The 19406-nt window shown below is 34.2% G+C and overlaps 2 protein-coding genes across 14 annotated transcripts in view; one reads left to right on the top strand and one right to left on the bottom strand.

Moving 5' to 3' along the window:
- FAM227B (family with sequence similarity 227 member B) overlaps positions 1–19406 on the top strand; it is a 290230-nt gene that overhangs the window by 131111 nt on the left and 139713 nt on the right. The window lies entirely within an intron of this gene.
- The window catches only part of FGF7 (fibroblast growth factor 7), a 61681-nt gene continuing 53106 nt past the window's right edge, over positions 10832–19406 (bottom strand). The window contains exons 3-4 of the mRNA XM_054451233.2: positions 13055–13158; positions 10832–11964 (exon numbers count right to left, since the gene is read on the bottom strand). Of these exons, the coding sequence (XP_054307208.1) occupies positions 11770–11964; positions 13055–13158 (299 nt within the window). The 3' untranslated portion in view covers positions 10832–11769. The remainder of the gene's footprint in view (positions 11965–13054; positions 13159–19406) is intronic.

Raw genomic sequence — 19406 nt, 5'->3', positions numbered from 1 at the left:
TAACAAGTCTTATTATTTTTATAAACTATAGCTTAAACCACAAGCAATAAGAAAAATCCTTATATTCAACTAACATGTACTTTTATGTACCTAGTACACATTACTGTACTTGGCACTGTAAGGAGATAAAAGATAAAAAGAAACCCAGTAGTTACTCATACACAAGTACTAGGTGATATTTAGCAAATGACATGTTACAGAAATATTTAAAGTAATAGCCAGATGCTTTAGGATTCCATATGTTATGAAGAGCTACTTGGATTTTATTATTTATTTATTTTATTTATTTTATTTTTCAAGACAGAGTCTCGCTGTGTCACCCAGGCTGAAGTGCAGTGGTGGGATCTTGGCTCACTGCAACCTCTGCCTCCCGGGTTCAAGCAGTTCTTCTGCCTCAGTCTCCCAAGTAGCTGGGACTACAGGCATGTACCACCACATTCAGCAAATTTTTGTATTTTTAGTAGAGACAGGGATTCTCCATGTGGGCCAGACTGGTCTCAAACTCCTGACCCCAAGTGATCTGTCCACCTTTGCCTCCCAAAGTGCTGGGATTACAGCATGAGCCACCATGCCCAGCCCGGATTTTAGTTTGCGCCTCTAATTTTGCTACCTCTTCACTATTAGCAATGCTCAGGGATAATAAAAAAGAAACCATTAAAAGCAGGATATAAAATAGCACTTTGAGAACTAAGCCAGTAAAATTTCCACGTTATGTTTTTCATTATACATCATTAAAAGAAAACCAAGAAATTTGCACAGCTAAGGAGTGAGGAAACCCCAGAAATATGCTATTAAGATGGTCAGACATACAAACTCCCAATGTGGTAGCAATTTGTTAAGTTGTGTTGTTGTTAGTTGTATTTTATACTGTGTAGAGAAAGACTATATGAACAGAAGCAGAGTGAATAACATAAGGAACAGAGTAGCCCAAAGAACTGGAAATTTGGTAGAAATTTAACAGAACTATTCAGATTATTTTGAGTTAGATTTCATCATAATTTGGAGAATATGTATATTTCAAACCCATTTTCTCTTCTTTTGGTTTGATGCCATGTTCACCAAGCAATTTCAAGTTATTTAACTTCCAAGATAATTTTCCATGTCTACCATAAGATCACCTGCAAATACCTCCCCCAGATATATTGGTCTGTTGGTTGGTAGCAGTATCAGAGGGGCTGGGTTTAATTTTGAAACAGCGGGTTTCCATTATATTATGAAATGAATTGTTAGCATATTATACTAAATGACATTAAAATGCTGTGTTATGGAGAAGTGAACGATAAGAGTTTGAATACCTGAGAGATTTAGTCATCAGTTTGCACAAAACAATGTGATATATTTCTATTCACTTGCAACAATGACATTTGTATCATGCTTAGGTATTAGAATGACTCTTTGCAGTGAGGTGTGCTTATTATTCTGTCACTGAATTGGAATTGGTTTGTCCATTAGTTTAATAAATATTTGCTGAGTGCAATGAACATTTACTGAGTCCTTATATTTCCTGAGTATTAAATATATTTACTGAGTGCTTAACAGATACTCTTAAAGGAGCTTTGGATACATAAGGGAACAAAACAGACAGTATCCGTTTCCTTATGGAACTTATGGGCTAGTAAGGAGAGACAGACCATAACCAACAAGTGTGATTAAATAAGTTATATAGAATGTGTAGTAGGCATACATATACCTACCACACACCTCTAGACTGTGGTATGAATACTGTGTAAGGAAAAATAAAAGAGCCTCCAACTGAGAGGATTGCAGGGGAAGCAGTATCCTAAGAGGACAGCTAAGTTTTCATTAGAGTAAATCAGTGCAATGTATAAATCTAGCAAAATGTTAGGAAAAGTTTTCACTCATAAAGTCCATCTTGTAACATGGACTTCCAGGACAATACTGGACCTTGTTAAACACAGAATGAAGTCAACCAGAAGGTTTGCAACAAAAACAAAACTGAAATTGCAGTTCTTGACAATATACATTTCTTTGTTCAACTGAATTTTTTGAATTTATTGCTGACTGTATGTTTAGGGTGCGTGTGTGTGTGTGTGTGTGTGTGTGTGTGTGTGTGTGTGTGTGTCCCACTAAGGCAATAGAGATGATACTGGTTTGGCAGTTGTTTAATATATGCATATTTATATTTAAGACTCAAGCATTAAAATTGCTGTTAGGGTCAAAGCACAATGGTAACTTATACATGTGCTCTACAACTGACATGCTAAAGACTTAGGAAGTTTTTTTCCTGACAGTCTGTCAGCTATCACTTATGGTTCTTAGTGGTTCCAAAGGCTCATGTGTTCCAAATCTGATCCTCATAAAATTGGTTATATATCTATAGGTATGTAATTGTTTTAAATTTTGAAGCATGGATTTTATTAACACTATTATGGTGCCTGACACTGTACTATTGACTACACACATAGACACACACACATATATATACACCTACATACATATACAGACCCCTTTATATATTTGTGTAACTGAAATATATTTGTGTATGAAATATATGTGGACATATATAACATAAGTGTGTGTGTATTTGTGTTGCATAAGTAGATGAGTGTAGATGGATGGATAGATAGACACACAGGTATGCCTAGTTGCTTAAGTAGATAAGCGTAGATGGATGGATAGATAGACATACAGGTATGCCTATCCATCCTCTATTGAGATAGAGATAAAAATTCTCTAAATGCTAGATTAATGGCATAGATTGATATGCAGTGGGAATTTATAGAAGAGAAAAATCATTGTAAGGCAGGACCAAGTCTGGTAATAATTCATTAAAGAGGAGAATCTTGATTTTGTTCTTGATGGCAGAGCAGGGTATGGATTGATAGTGAAAAGCTGAGACATTCTGGATGATAGAGACAATATAGACAAATCCCAGAGACACAAGGAAGTATGGTGTGTGTACAAAATGACATGAGAATAATGGCCTAAGGAGACTATGAAGTTTGTGAACAGTGAGGAGATTGGACCAGATGGATGGAACCAGTTTGTTGATGGTTTTGATTTCTAGTCTAAAGAATTTTACCCAAATTCAGTGAGCCCTAGAGAGACAACATGGGTTCTACAATTGGTAATTGACGTAGTTTAAATGATATTTTAGGAATATTAGGTAACTAAACAGGAATTGAGACAATGAGGACTTGGAACAGAAAAACAGATAGGAGGCTATTGCTAAGCTTTAGGTACAATTTAATGAGGTCATGAAAGTAGTGAGGAAGAGATGAGACTGAGGGACATTAGGTAAGAAGAGTTGAGCAATCTTGGTGATTACTGGATAAAGGAACAGATTCAAGAAGAAGATTCAGGACACAGTCACCACTAAAATATGGTAACAATGACTACATTATTATGAAATTATGGAGTTTCAGTAAGTTTAGTTAATTGAATGAGATGAGCAATGTGGGTGCCATGTTTGATCATTCATGTAGAAGACCATGCTATTTATTACATCAGTGCGGCACCAACATCCCACTCTTCCAGCTCCATAAAAACTGAATGTGAAGATTATTTTTTAAACCACATTTGCTATTGTTATTCTGATAATAAAGATCGTATATATTAATGTAGAAAATTTGAAAATGAAGTATTTAGAAGACAATAAAATATCACCTGTGATTTAACCTTAATAACATTAAGGCATGGTAAATATTTCTCTTCTGAAAGGGAATAAAAATTCCAATATTATTTTTGAAACAGTGAATGAAGCTAATTAGGAAGATTTATTAGCAAAAAGTAACATTTTTCTTTTTTCATTATAGAACAATATCATAAGAGTTGGACAAATGAGTAGCTAGTTGAGTGACATGTACAATAAATGATAAATATGAAAAATTAACAATGCTGTTAACTATAGAAACTTAAAGTTGAATTCAGATAAGCACTGTCATCTAGAAAACAATGACAGACAGGAATAAAGAAAAGGGAGAAAAGCTGAAAAATGTTACATGATTCATTCTAAGAAGGCCTATGAGCATGAATTGCTAAACACACTAAGCTTTCAAGGATAAGAGATGAAGTACCTCAAAAGCAAAAAGTTTTGATCTCTTGCTTTTCCTGATGGATTCTATTTAAATTGTATACAGGACTAGGATCACTATCAATGCTATCAAATATCTTGTGCTTTCAAACCTGTGACTGACAGAATTTTTTAAAAGTATAGATGTGTTTTTACCTCACATAGTGATTGCTGCATTTGTTAAATAAGATATTTTTAAAAACAGATTCTAAAGGACCTTGCCAATATATAACGCAGACCTTTGTATAGCAATAGATAAGATTATGTAGGCATGATGACAAGACTGGAAAGATCTTTGTATGTAAAATTTATTATATATTTTATCAATAGATTATTAATATGGATCAGTTAATAAGCAAGTATTAATAGTATTAAGTACTTTTTGAGGTTCTGTTTCCTTACCAGATTCCATGGTAAATTTTAAAAAGGCAATAGTTATTTTTACTTTTATCACACTCAACGTATATTTATCATACAGTGCCTGATACAAACATGGTAGAATTGTCAATATATGCTTGTTTAACTGAAGTAGATGAAGACACATATACAAAAACATTGCATATATATGTGTGTGTGTCTGTGTGCATATGTGTGTGTGCGTGCAATCAATTACTATATTAGAGTGCAATAGGATTCAGAGAAGGAAAAAAATTGTTATAAGGCAGGGGCAAGTTTGGGAATAGCTCATTAAACTTGAGCTTTGTCCTTAAGAGCAGAGCAGGGTATGGATTGATTGATAGTAGGAAGTAGAGATATTCTAAGCAGTGGGGACAGTATAGACAAAACTCAGAGGCAGAATCAATTTAAAACTTGTGTAAATCATGATAAATACAATGGACTAAAGAAACTGTGAGGTTTATATTGAACAGTGAGAAGATTGGACAGTCAAGTTAGAGCCAATTGTTTGACAGCTTTGGATGCTAGTTTAAGAGATTTAAACTAAACCCAATAGGCAAAAAAGAGCCAATATGGGTCTTCAATTGGCGACTGAAATAGTCAAAGTAGTATTATAGGAAGATTAAAGAATTAGGCAGCATATGAGATGGAAGGAATTTGAAACAAGAAAGATTAAGGAGCTACTGCTAAATTCTAGGCATGAAGTAATAAAGCTGTAGGAGGATGAAGAAAGAGATGAATCCGAATGGATGTTGAGAAAGAAGTTAGCTGAGTGTTGGTGATTTACCATATTCACAGAGTCAAAGGGAAGGAGAGACAAGAATAAGAGCTGACTAAATTTTGAGTATAAAAATAAGAATATTTACTCCCGGCACTGCTGATTAGAATGTATTCTGGAAAAAACTTTCAGAAAATCAGTTTTTCAATTTTATTTCCTGTAATCATCCTAAGAAAATCAGAAATATAAAGAAGCATATATAAATTGTTCATATTTATCTTAGTAAAAAAATTGAAATAACCAAAAATAATCAACAATAGGAGATATATAATAAAGAAGCGATAGTAAAGTAGAAGCCCTCTCATCTAGCCTGGTTGTATCTATTAGTTGGTTGATTAATGGAAAAATTTCAGTCAAGTGGAGAATCATTAAGGTGATATGTACATGCCCTAAATATATTTACTTCAAACATAAAAAGGTACATTCGTCATTTTTCGATGTAGAGCTATGCCTTTTCCTCTGAGTATGATTCTAATAATGATTATACCCATTAAATATTGTCTATAGTATCCAGTATCCATTTCTTTAAAATGAACTGAGAATTCAGTGATATCTGCCAAACAACTTAAGTGCATAATTTCTCTAGATTTTTATTACTTTTTCTTGTTGTTTTGCCCACCTAATTAAGCAACAAAGATTTTAATTACTCACCTTCTTCCATTGCCACTCCTTAGCCACTAGAAGGACAGGCTCCTATTCTGAAGAATATGGAAAACAATTGCAATTTTAAACAGAGGATGCATGATCTGAAATATATTTTAACAGAATCACTCTGGCTGCTCTGTTTGGACTGTGGTGGGGGAGGGAGAACTTGTGCACTTTGTATTCCATAATCATTCTGATGCAAAAACAGTTGTAACTCTCTTTCTAGTGTCTACATTTCCTGTGAGCCCCAGTTATGAATAGCAGAAAATATGGAGGCATCTAGGAAAACCTAGGGGCAGGAGGGGCTGGGAGGGAATAAGGCCTTTCAAGATGTTTAAAGAAGAGACAAAAATGAAGAAGCAGGCATAGTTTCTGAAGAGGTTTTTTGGTTTTTGTTGTTGTTTGCATTTACCTAATTAGTTCTCAACTGCAGAGGCACATTAGAATCTTCTGGGGAATTTTTAAAATACCACTGCATGGGCCACCTGTCATATACACTGATGTAATTGGCCTGCGTTGGGGCCTAGGTCTCTCTCTCTCTCTCTGTCTCTGTCTCTGTCTCTCTCTCTCTTTCTCTCTCTCTGTCTCTGTCTCTCTCTCTCTCTCTCTATATATATATATATGTATCTCCTGTTCTATAAATATCTATATATCTATAGATATATAGAGAACAGGGGATACCAGTGTGTACCTACCATTGAAATCAATTGTTTTCAAGTCTTTTTAGGTCTTATTCTCAGATGGTCTTGGGTAAATGGTGGCTGATTGCCTTCAGCATCTAGAACAAAACACTCTATGGCCCAGAGGAATTCCAGCTGGCCTCTATGATCTTATTCTCTTGAGGTAGGGCAGCTACAGGGAGGATTATCTTCACATTGAGTCTGATGGCAGGGTAATTTGCTTCATGTGGAGGCAAAGGGATATTGTTAGTTTTCCAGCTACATTGGGAGTTCTAAGTAGCCACATCTCAGGCTAATAGGAAGTCCAGATTGGTTCAAACCTTTTCTTAATTATCCTGTGTAGGAATGGACCACGCAGTATCCCTCAAGAAAGAATCAAGAATGTTTCCACAGGGAATATACATATTTCATCTCTTTCTCTGCTGAATGGATGCCCACTGAAAGCCATGAATTAGTCTTATTAGACCCTGTAGAATCCCAGTTTATGGCAGTGACATTAAAAACATCTAGTTGATGACTTGGATTAGGCAGCCTGTAAAATGGCTTCCAGTGATCGCTGCTTTCTGGTATGTATGCCCTTGTATAATACCCTCCTTATGAGTGTAGGCGGAGGTAACATCACTTTTGAAACTAGGTTATATATATTAAAACAAACAAACAAACCTGTGGCTTCCATTTTGGGTACTTTATCTTACCCTCTCTGATTTCTTGCTCTGTGGGAAACAGACTGTAATGTTGTAAGCAGTGCTATGGAGAGGTCCATGTGGTAAGGAAGTGATAGGTCCTGATAACAGCCAGTGAGGATCTAAGGTGGATCCCTTTCTGAGTTGAATATTGAGATAGATGACTACAGCCCTGGTCTACACCTTGATTGCAGCCTCATGAGGAATTCTGACCAAAAACACTGTGCTGAACCATGCCCAGGCTCCTGAGCCACATAAACTATGAGAAAACAAATATTTGTTTCAAGCCATTAAGTTTTAATTTGTTACACAGCAATAGATAACTAACACATGGAAGGATTCATCAAGAGAAGGGTTTTTCATAAGTGAAATGTTATTTTCATCTCACATTTCAATTATTAGAATATAAATGAAAGAAAATAAATTTGGATAGGCTCTCATAAATTCAATGATAAGAATTTGGAAAATGCAACCACATGATAACCAGGAAGTAAAAGGAAAACAGAAAAGGCATTTTCCCAGATGAGAGTAAATATCTGGTTCCCTGAGATGTGTAGTTTGAGAATGGAAAAATCAGATGTTACTAGAAAGAGGCTAGGACTATATTATTTCTTGCTTCCTGTCAAGTCTTTTCAACTCAAGAGAAAGTAAATTTTCTTGACAAACCATTCAAAATTAAAGGATAGGTGGGAGTATATGTGTCCCTGAAGGAACAAGTGACCTTCATTGAAAGCAGCAGCTTGGTTGAATAAATACTGTACAGAAGTGGAATAAAGAGTAGCTGACAACAATGCTGAAATAGTTACACATGAAGTTTTAATGAGCTATTTCATATTAAGGTACATATTGAGAATTCAAACCAGAGAGACCAGTTAATAGATATTTTCCCAATTCTGTTTTAGAGTGATCATAGAAATGATACCCACAAGTTAGTCATAGTGGCCTGCATCCATTTCGATATATCAGTGATGTATTCTGATTGGCCAGTAATCACCCATACTGACTGTTAAATATTTTTGTTATCACTCCTATGCATGGTGAATTTGAGTTTTGGTTTTCTTTAGCCTTGTGTTATTTATGTGTAAAGTTGGATTATGGGAGGCAAAGAATCTCTTGTGTCTCATTCACACTCAGGTAAATGGCAGTGGGGTAGGGATGTAAATGAAACTGCATGATAAGCCCTGCAAGTCATTCTGATGTATCAATTTTGCTTACTGGTGTTTAATTGCAGACATTGTCATATTAACGCAACCACAAATATATTATGGAGTAAGATGCAAAAATTACATGAGTCTTAAGAGAAAAGAAATGTTCTGTCTGTGGTGGGCCCCCTTTGCATTATTCTCTAACTTATTTTATACCTCTACTATTAGAGAAATTTCAGTAGAAAATCTCATGAGGGGCACTGTTTTAGAGTTTTTGTTGTTATAGGATTGCTTTTACTACAGCTAGGTCCCCTCATACATCTTTATGTTCTTTGGCAGTCTAGAGAACCAGAAGAGCAAACTCTATGAGACAGAAACCCAAAGAATTTACCTCCATCATCCTTTCTCTTGTGTCATTAAATTGAATTTGTAGCCAACTCAAAGGCTGACAATTTATACTATGATTTTTATATTTTTATATTATAATTTATATTATGGCTTATGTCAAAATGTTTTGTTCACTGCTTTGAAAGTATCTTTTGTTAACTTTTGTTATTTCATATTTTAATTTTTTCCTTTCTAATTGTTAGAAACTCATGTATTTAATTTTATCTTTCAAAGAACATTTTTAAAAGGCTTACTCTGCTTATATGTATATTTTGCACAAAGCTTTCCATTCATAAACAAAAGGTGAATAGGAATCAGAATTGAAAACTACATAATTTCTTTTCTCCTTTTGAGTCAAATCATCACAGTATAGATTAGTCATTGTGTATGAAGTGCATTGCCAAGACATAGTCACATTTGTGTACAAATGTAAAGGCTATATCTCAATAGAAATAAAAAACAAAAAAATGCAGAAGACCATTAGCTAATAATACTAATAATCTAAGAGTAGAAAGCATGTGCTAACTGATCTAGACTCTTGTGACAGTTGTGTATCTACCCAGCTGCATGACATTAGGTGTATCAAAATCTCAATTTCCTAGACTACAAATGAGTAAGAGGGATGGAGACCCCTTACAGTTTTAAGATTCTAGAATTCTAAGTGTGTGTAACTGGAACAAATTTTATTTTCTAAAATTTGCATAATAAATTTAAAAATAGGAGAAAAACAAATAATTAAAGTACATGTTTCTAGAAGTCTTTTTTAGGTGACTTATACTACCAGGAATGGATTTACCACTAAATAGTGGTTTTGCCTAATTCAGCATTGCTATGTAATTTGATGGAAGTATAACTCCATAGACAAAGAGCATTTGGTCCTAACATAGCTTGTATTTTATATGTATATACACTATTTCTATTTAAATTTCTGTATAGTCATGTTTTACCCTTTTAAAATGAAGATTAGTTTTATTATGTATTTTCTTTCATCTATAAACATTCAATGAATTCACACTGAAAACTGATTATGAACAGATAGTCTGCTAGGCACTAAGGAAACACATATGAAAAACTAAGTCCTCCTCTGCCCTCAATATGCTCACAAGACTACGGTTACTGAAGCCTGACCTCAAAATCTAGCTAGCAAAGTCCTTGAATCAGGTGATAGTTCAGAATACCATTTATGCTGTCTCCCAAGAGTATATCTGAGGAACGGCAGTTCTTTCTAGTTTTCTACATCCTGGTCGTATAGGTAAACCACAGGAAAATTAAATGAATCTATTGTTTTTGTTGACCTAGCCTTTTCATATAACTCTCATCTATAAATGTATTACCAAATACTATTTATGTAAAGGGACTTGAATGACAAATATTTTGAAATTAAAACCACAATGGTTAGCATACCTTTTAAATTAGATAAATGTTGACCTTCCATTGGTGAACATATAAAGTACTACCAAGATCTGCCAATGAAAGACTTTTGAAGTGGAAATTCGTCTTTGTAATAATCCTGTTATCTGTAGGCTGACCTCAAGCCTTCATGACGACATTCAGGGCCCCTTATTCCTAACTGTATCTTCTATTTTGGGCATTGTGCTCTTGCCATCTAACAGGAAAACAACTTTCAGTGCTGCCACCTTTTGAACAGCAGAGATTTCTAGAGATTAGAAAATTACTAAATTTAAATACACATAGTTTTAAAATATGATACTTTTCTACCCATGCATTCAAATATATTCTAACTTTAAAATCCTGTAAATACTTATATTTGTAATTATTTTACTTACATGATCCAATTAATTGGCAAGAATATGTGGTGAAAGATTTTTTACATATTTGTATTGTTCTGTGTGAGACATCTATTGTAAGCATTGCTTCAGGCTCTCATTTTTGTCTGCCTTCCAGGATTTGCTGGCCCAAGTGCTGTGTGCTAGACTTAGTGTCAGTCACAAAGGGGAGGGAAACTTGCAGTTGAGCCAGACAGTTTTGTTATTCCTTTAAAATTAAAAGCATATGAAACAGATACAGCTTATTAAGGTTTTTTTTTTATAAATAACATAAACTTAAATAACAAAACAATAAAGTTCAAAAACAACTTAAAATAGAGTTTAATGCTGTAACCACAGGAAAAAAGCATGATTATTTGTGGGAAGAACATTATTAAAAGCCATATTCCCAAATATGAATTATACAAAGATAGATTATGTTACTTGAAAAAAACTTAAAGATTTTTCAATTTTACTTTGAGGAATTATAAAATGTTATTTTGTGGCAAGAAAGATGAAGTACAGTGTCATCATCAATCACTGTTGCTATCTTATATACAAGATTTTTGGAAACATCCTTTTAGCAATACCCTTTCCACTTGAGCAGCACTCGAAATTTTGTTCTTGTTAATAGGTATAAGCATGTTCTAATCCTGTACTTTTGTTAAATTATCTATTTTATTGACTTTCATAATAGATTTTTTTGAGAATATTCTTTTTTTCTGATTCGAGTTTAAGTAGATTATAATTTTTCACTAGAAAGCACTTAAAATGCTGCTCATTTTCCATAGTTAGTGTGGCTTGATTATCTGACAAATCCTGCCAGCAGCCTGTAGGTCTGATATACCTTATATAACATCATCTGCATTATTATTATTATAGCAGCCATTTTATAAGCAGATAGGAATATTTAAATAATCATTATCAGATAATCAAATCTAACATACTCTTAAGCGTAAATTAATTTAAGAAAAAAATTACTATTACTAACATCACGATTGTACAACCAGTTTTACAATTTTTTACAACCTTTAGTTACTAAATCTGATTTTTGTGTATACTTTTCAAATCTTTCTTTAATGCAGTGTCTTAAAACAAACATAAATGCACAAGTCCAGCTTGATCAGTTTTTCAGTAGTTTTCCAGCCTTTCTTGATTACTAAAAAATAAAAGGGAAGAAAATTTTGAGAAGAAAGAAAACAGTCCACTTAAGGAAATCTCCCTGCTGGAACTGGTTCTTTATATACCATAGGCAATTAAGTTATTGCCATAGGAAGAAAGTGGGCTGTTTTTTGTTCTTTCTTTGTTTTTTTTCCTCTTACAGGAATCCCCTTTTGATTTAAGGCAACAAACATTTCCCCTCCATTGTGTGTCCATTTAGCTGATGCATATGTATTGTAATGGTTTTCCAGAATTAGTTCTTTGAAGTTACAATCTTCATTGCATTCTTTCTGTTAAAACAAACAAACAAACAAACATTATCCAAATGATTTTTAAAGAGGCTCAATTAAACGAAGAGTAAGCAGGTAATATTTGGTAGAATTGAAATATACACAACTTTTTTTAACCCTCAGATTGAGCAGGCCTAATGTGGTTTATTAGCTATGAGCTATACTTATGTAGTATATTTGCATAAAAAGGTATCTTAAATTTGAAATAAAACACCACATAATACACAGCTAGCTATGAAATATGTGTAGCTTTTTGGAAGTTCATGTCAACTATTCTTTAAATTAGGACCTATTTCCCCCTAAGTAACAGGCCTCATATTACTATTCTCACATCACTCATTCTTTAACCACTGGAAATTTAGTATAATTAGCAGAACCTCTGCCTCCCTCAGGTGAGAGACTTGTTTCACAACTTTTCTTTATTTACTTCTACATTGTCTTCAATGGTAATGGAAGATAAAAGGTTAATTTGTTTGTTCATCCATGCAACCATTTGTTCATTCAATTAAACCTGTATCATTATATAATTAGCCTGTTCCAGGCATTATGCTGAGCTGTGGGAATACAAAGGAAAGCCAATTATATTTTATTATGGTGGGATGAACTGTTACATATTTTGCATTGTAGTGAAGTGGGAACAATGTGAATAATTACAGTTCAAAGCCCATGATTGTGAGATTGATGTTGATGAATGAACTAAACATTTCAAGATTTTTTCCCAAGAATTTTCATGTCAGCAATGTGCAAATTGGGTGAACTTTAACAAAAAGAGCTTTAATACTGGCAAATGGAAATTTTGGATTTTAAATATCTAAAATGCACATGGAATTTTAGAGCTGGAAGGATCCTTAGAGGTCAGTTAGTTCAACTCATTTTACAGATGAAGAAACCAAAATCCAAAGAACAAGCCATTTGTCCAAAGTCACACAGAAAACATTTTTTCTTAACGTTTGAGTATAAAGTGTTTTAATAAAATCATTAAATTATGCAGTTGGAGATAAATTAATTCCATTTTTACTTTTCAGAAAGGTGAGATATTTTGACAAAAATGAGTTTTAAAAATTAAGCCTAAGCTATCAATTATCAATACCTTTGCATAGAGTTTTCCTTCCTTGTTCATTGCAAGATAGAATTCACTTTCCACCCCTTTGATTGCCACAATCCCAACTGCCACTGTCCTGATTTCCATGATATCTGCAAGGAATCACAGAAAGACATGTCAAGTATTCGTTCAGCTTTGCAAATGATCCACGAATGGCCATTTGTTCTTATTTCTGTTTTAATCAGAAGTTTTTAAAATTTTAATGTGATTATTTACTCAGCCCAAGACCTCTGACCCACAACAGATACACACAAACACCAGAATAGTCATTATATAAGGGAAGTGCAAACTGACAGTTTTTTATTTTGTAGAAAATGTGTCTGTATCAAGTAAATAGTTACATATTTGAGTTCAGCTTTTTATTCTCTAGAATTAAATTTCTAATTTACTATAATAATAATAGCTAATGTTTATTGAACTCATACCACATGACAAGGATTATTGCATTGCTCTTATGTATTAATTCATTTACTTATAACCACAGATTGAGGCAGGTAGTCTTGTTATCCCAGTTTTACAGATCAGGAAACTGAAGCACAGAGAAACTAAGAAATTTGCCCAAATTCTTATACCTGATAAGTAGCAGAACTGGAATTTGAACCCAGACATTCTGGCTCTTAATTATTATATAATTACTTTTCTATTTGGATAAACTTTATCTTAAAAATTATTGCCAACAGAATATCTCTTGAATATACTGAAAGTGAAGAAAATTCTAATTAAAGCAATTGTAAATGATGGTAAACAGAGCCTACTGCCTTAAAAAAAAAAGATTGTTTTAAACTGATAGTATTTTGATACATGAAAAGACCATTTAAAACAAAATTATGAATCCTGTTTATATAATACTTCATAACTTTATACCTTTGTAATTAACTTTTAAATCTTTGTTGAAATAGTATTTACAAAACGTGTTTACACAAGAATGGTAACTTACTATTTTCGTTTATTATATATATCTTCCTTAAATCCTGTGTTTTAATGACACGCTAAATAAAGTAAAATCTCAAGAAATTTATTAAAATGATGTAAGAATTAAAATTTTAGTGTACTTTTATGCAATTTGCTATTAATTACATTTTCTACATGAAGGTACAGTCCGGAGACATTCTTTTACCTATGTCTAACACAGTGCAAAGGAAAGTCGAAGTGTCAATTATCTGTGTGATTAGGCCTTCAAAAGCTATTTTCTAAAATATTGACTTAAAGAAAAAATTAATTGTTTTGCCCCATACCTTCACTTCATTCTCTTACTTTTTTGACTTAATTTTTGCTACCTGGATAATAAAATTTCTATTCATGTCATTGGGATTTAATGTAGCCCAGCTAATATTTGTCATTTGCCTCACATATATGTTGCATATAGAAGCCCTTTTCCCAATATACTATACTTAACACTAGTCAGAGTTTGTCCAGTTGAGAGTTTCATAGCTACTCATCTAGAAATTGGGTTTTATTAAGAAAATGCAAATGAATGCATATTAATCTTTTTATATATTTATTAAGCATTATCACAATGCATACAACCCTACTGTGGTTTTAGGACACAAATTAAGAAAAACAGCCCTGGTTTCTGACACCAGAAGTTAAAACCTAATAGAAACAGCAAACACGTCCGTATATTTTGAAGAATTTTGAAGAACACAGGCCTGAATAGGCTAGAGACATTTTAATAATTGCTTACAAGCACATGAAGGATTATGATGTTGATGCATTCATGTAATGTTCAACAGATCTTCACTGAGAGCCAATTCTATGCTAGGCTCAATTCACAGACAAGCCTTGCCCTTTTAGAGCACTCTATTTGGTAACTACAACTTCATTGCATTAAAGGAAGCACAAAGAGAAATAACATGCAGAAGAATACTATTAGGTTAACTTTGTACTAATACAATGAAAAATACTGAAGAAATTCATTGATTCAACATATTTGCAATACCTCCAAAATGGAATAAATGTATCAGTTAGGTTGGTGCAAAAGTAATTGTGGCTTTTGCCATTACTTTTAGGACAAAAACTGTAATTACCTTTGCACCAACCTAATATTTGAAAGACATATGGAATAGTTGGTTTCTAAAGATCGTAGCATTGTAAAATATCATTAAGAAGTCAATATTTTCCTTCAAGTCTCTTTACTCGGCCATTCCTCCCTTTATTTAATATATTTTCTTTTAGATAAAAAGAGAATGCGGATGCGCAAGCTTAGAGTGTCTTTCATGATCCATTATTAGGGACTGGAATCTGTAATGTTTGCTGGCTTTTCTTTTACAGAACAATTGTAAAACATAAATGTTGACTGATAGAGTTATTATTAATTATGATAGGCAGACATCTTCCCTTTTCACTCCAGTCACGACAGTAGGTTCATATTGCCCCACTCCCAAAACATTTTCCTCTATCCCCTGCCTGTCTATTGCCCACTATTTCTTTACTGCACTTTACAAGAGGTGATGGCTGGATGTGGTAGCTCACACCTGTAATCCCAGCACTTTGGGAGGCCGAGTCAGGCAGATCTCTTGAGGTCAGGAGTTCAATACTAACCTGGCCAACATGACGAAACCCCATTTCTACTAAAAATACAAAAAATTATCCGGGTGTGGTGGCGGATGCCTGTAATCTCAGCTACTCAGGAGGCTGAGGCAGGAGAATTGCTTGAACCCAGAAGGCGGAGGCTGCAGTGAGCCAAAACGGCGCCACTGCCCTCTAGCCTAAGCAACAGAGTGAGACTCCATCTCACCAAAAAAAAAAAAAAAAAAAAATTAGTTGGGCGTGGTGGTGCATTCCTATAATTCTAGCTACTTGAGAGGCTGAGGCAGGAGAATCACTTGAACTTGGGAGGCAGAGGTTGCAATGAGCCGAGGTCACACCACAGCACTCCAGTCTGGGTGGAGTGAGGCTCTGTCTCAAAATAATAGATAAATAAATAAATAAAAATAAGGTGATGAACATTTTAAATCTTATCCCTCCACATATTAGGGTTAAGGATACCAAAAATTCTTTGTAAAGATTCTGCGTTTAACTGAGATGAGAATAGACTTATATTCTTAATTGCTCGACATATTTTAAAAATACCATTCACACTGGGAAATCAACATATCTAAAAGACAATTGCTTGGGGAGAGCATTAAGCAGTGTTGGCAGAATCAGTACCTTATCAACCCTATTTTCTAGTCTATTTTGTTCCATGTCCTATGACCCTCTTTTATTCAAGAAAAGCTCAAGAATAAAGAAATTAACATTATCACTCTTTTGTTCAGTTGCAGTGTGGGGAGTGATGTTCCTTTCAATATGCACAAATATTTATAGAAGTGTTAACTATGGGCCGGGCGCAGTGGCTCACGCCTGTAATCCCAGCACTTTGGGAGGCCAACGCGGGAGTATCACCTGAAGTCAGGAGTTCAAGACCAGCCTGGCAAATATGGTGAAACCCCATCTCTACTAAAAATACAAAAATTAGCCAGGCATGAGGGTGGGTGTGTGTAATCCCAGTTACTCGGGAGGCTGAGTCAGGAGAATCATTTGAACCTGGGAGGCGGAGGTTGCAGTGAGCCGAGATTTCACCATTGCACTCCAGCCTGGACAACAAGAGCTAGACTCCATCTCACAAAAAAAAAAAAAAAAAAAAAAAAAAAAAAAAAAGAAGAGGTATTAACTATGAAATCCTACCCTCCAAATCAGAAGCCACAAAGTTGCTCAGAAAACATAATAGAAAAATATGTAATATGCAGATATTAAGTTAGTTACCAATATAAGTTAATTATACTTGGTCTTTTTGTCTACAGTGTATTCGTTGCCTCACATAAAACAAATAGAAGAGGCTGTCTTTCTTTGTGGATTTCCATTAGTGCTTAAGAGAAGTTTGTTCACATAAGTAGCACTCAGTAAATTCATTCCCAAAGATTTAAAGCGTATTACATAGATGCATCAAATTGTTGACATAATGTCCATGATAGCATAATGGTAGAGTTCAAAAATATAAATAAAAGAGAGAGAGAGAATCAGCTCACGTAATAGAACATGAAAAACCAGGCAATATGTCAAGCACATTGACCATTTAGCCTTGTCAGCAATATTGTCAACAATAGCATAAATTTATTATTTAGGATGTCACCCTTACACACTAGAGACTATGCCCTAAATAGCTTCCCTATTTTTTATCCTCTGGTTCAATAATTCATGAATTTATCTAAACCTTTCTGTCTGTTTATTATTTAAACCCGTATCACACTTGGAATGAAAAGTGGGGAACTTTGATCTAAATTGCAATTACTTTTTAAAAAAATTCTCTAAAATCTTTCAGAATTTTAGGTGTCCCTCTAATCTTGTATTTCAGAAATTGATACTAATTCTTTTTTTAATTACCAATAGCTTTGTGATTTTAAAGTGCTTTAACTTTTCTGTTTGAAAAATTACTTTTTAGTGTCTCACTACACAGAATCCATGCCCACCAATCTCAGCATCATTAATATTTCTTTTTCCTGAAACCTTTAAAGCTTTATATTTAAAGTTTTGAAGGGGTATATATTAATATGGCTGTGCTAGCATGATAACTAAATATTACTTTCAAGTTGGAAAAAAAAGTGGAGGCAGCAGTTTGATGGTTAGCCAATCAGAACATTTAATCTTGTCCTTGATCAAATATACCCTCTTCGGCATGTTAAAACTAAGAACTAGTATCAACAAAGAAAAAAACATTTAAATTTAAATACATTTTATGATTTTCTGTCAAGCCTGGATTGTTGAGTGGGAAATCTTAACCATTATATATTTATATTATGTTTAAGCCTATAGATTCCATTCATTTTACATCACTAAAATACACTGACATATACATATATGCAAAAAATATATTAATATATCCAACATATACAAAAAACACTGAAAACAACAATAAGAAAAAAAAACCTAGTTAAAAAGTGGGCAAAATCTGGACACCTCACTAAAGATACACAAAGGGCAAATAAGCATATGGAAAGATGCTCAATATCATAGATCATTAAGGAATTGCAACATGGATGCAGCTGGAGGCCATTATCCTAAGCAAATTAACACAGGAACAGAAAACTAAATACTGCATGTTTTCACTTATAAGTAGGAGCTAAACCCTGGGTACTTAGGGACATAGAGATGGGAACAACTGACACTGGGGACTACTGGCGGGGAGTAGATGAGGGAAGGGTTCAAAAACCATTAGGTACTATGCTCAGTACCTGGGTGATGGGAGCAATCATACCTCAAACCTCAGTATCACACAATATACCCAGGTAGCAGACCTGCACATGTACCCCCTGAATCTAAAATAAAAGTTGAAATTATTTAAAAACGAATTGCAAATTAAAACAACAATGAGATACCTCTATACAACTATTAGCATGACTAAACTCCAAAAAACTGACAGTGCTGTATGCTGGCAAGGATGCAAAGCAACCAAAACTCTTTCATTACTAGTGGGAATGCAAAAGGGTGCAGTCACATGGGAAGACAGTTTGGCAGTTTCTTAAAAACTAAACATACTCTTACTATATAATCCAGCAGTCATGCCCCCAGGTTTTTGCCCAATTGAATTGACAACTTATGTCCACACAAAAACCTGAACATGACTATTTATGGAAGCTTTATTCGTATCATCAAAAACCAGACTCAACCAACATATCCAGTAGGTAAATGGATAAACAAACTATGGTACACGTATACATTGGAGGATTATTTAGCAATAAAAAGGTATTGAGCTGTGAAGCCACAAAAAGAAAAGGGGAACCTTAAGTACATACTGCTAAGTGAAAGAAACCAGTCTGAAAAAGCCACATACTGTATGATTCCAGCCATATGACATTCTGGCAAAGGCAAAACTTTAGAGACAGTAAGATCAGTGGTTGCAAGGGCCTTGAGGCTAGCAGAAAAAGGATGAAAAGCTGAATCACAGGGGATTTTTAAATCAGTGAAACTATTCTGCGTAATACTGTAATAGTGGATACATGATATACATTTGTCAGAACTCATAGAACTATACAAAGCAAAGCGTGGACCTTAGTATAAACTGATAGTATAAATAAATATTGGCTCATCTATTGTAATAAATGTGCCACATTAATGCAAGATATTTATAATGGAGGAACTGTGGGGGGAAATGGAGATTGCTTATGGGAACTCTATTATCTGCTCAATTTTTTTTTTTTTTTTTTTTTTTTTGAGACCGTCTCGCTCTGTCGCCCAGGCTGGAGTGCAGTGGCGCAATCTCGGCTCACTGCAAGCTCTGCCTCCCAGGTTTGTGCTATTTCCCTGCCTCAGCCTCCTAAGTAGCTGAGACTACAGGCACCCACCAGCACGCCCGGCTAATTTT

The sequence above is a fragment of the Pongo pygmaeus genome, chromosome 16 (genome assembly GCF_028885625.2).
Source record: "Pongo pygmaeus isolate AG05252 chromosome 16, NHGRI_mPonPyg2-v2.0_pri, whole genome shotgun sequence".
NCBI lineage: Eukaryota > Metazoa > Chordata > Mammalia > Primates > Hominidae > Pongo > Pongo pygmaeus.
This window is presented reverse-complemented; position numbering and strand designations above follow the sequence as displayed.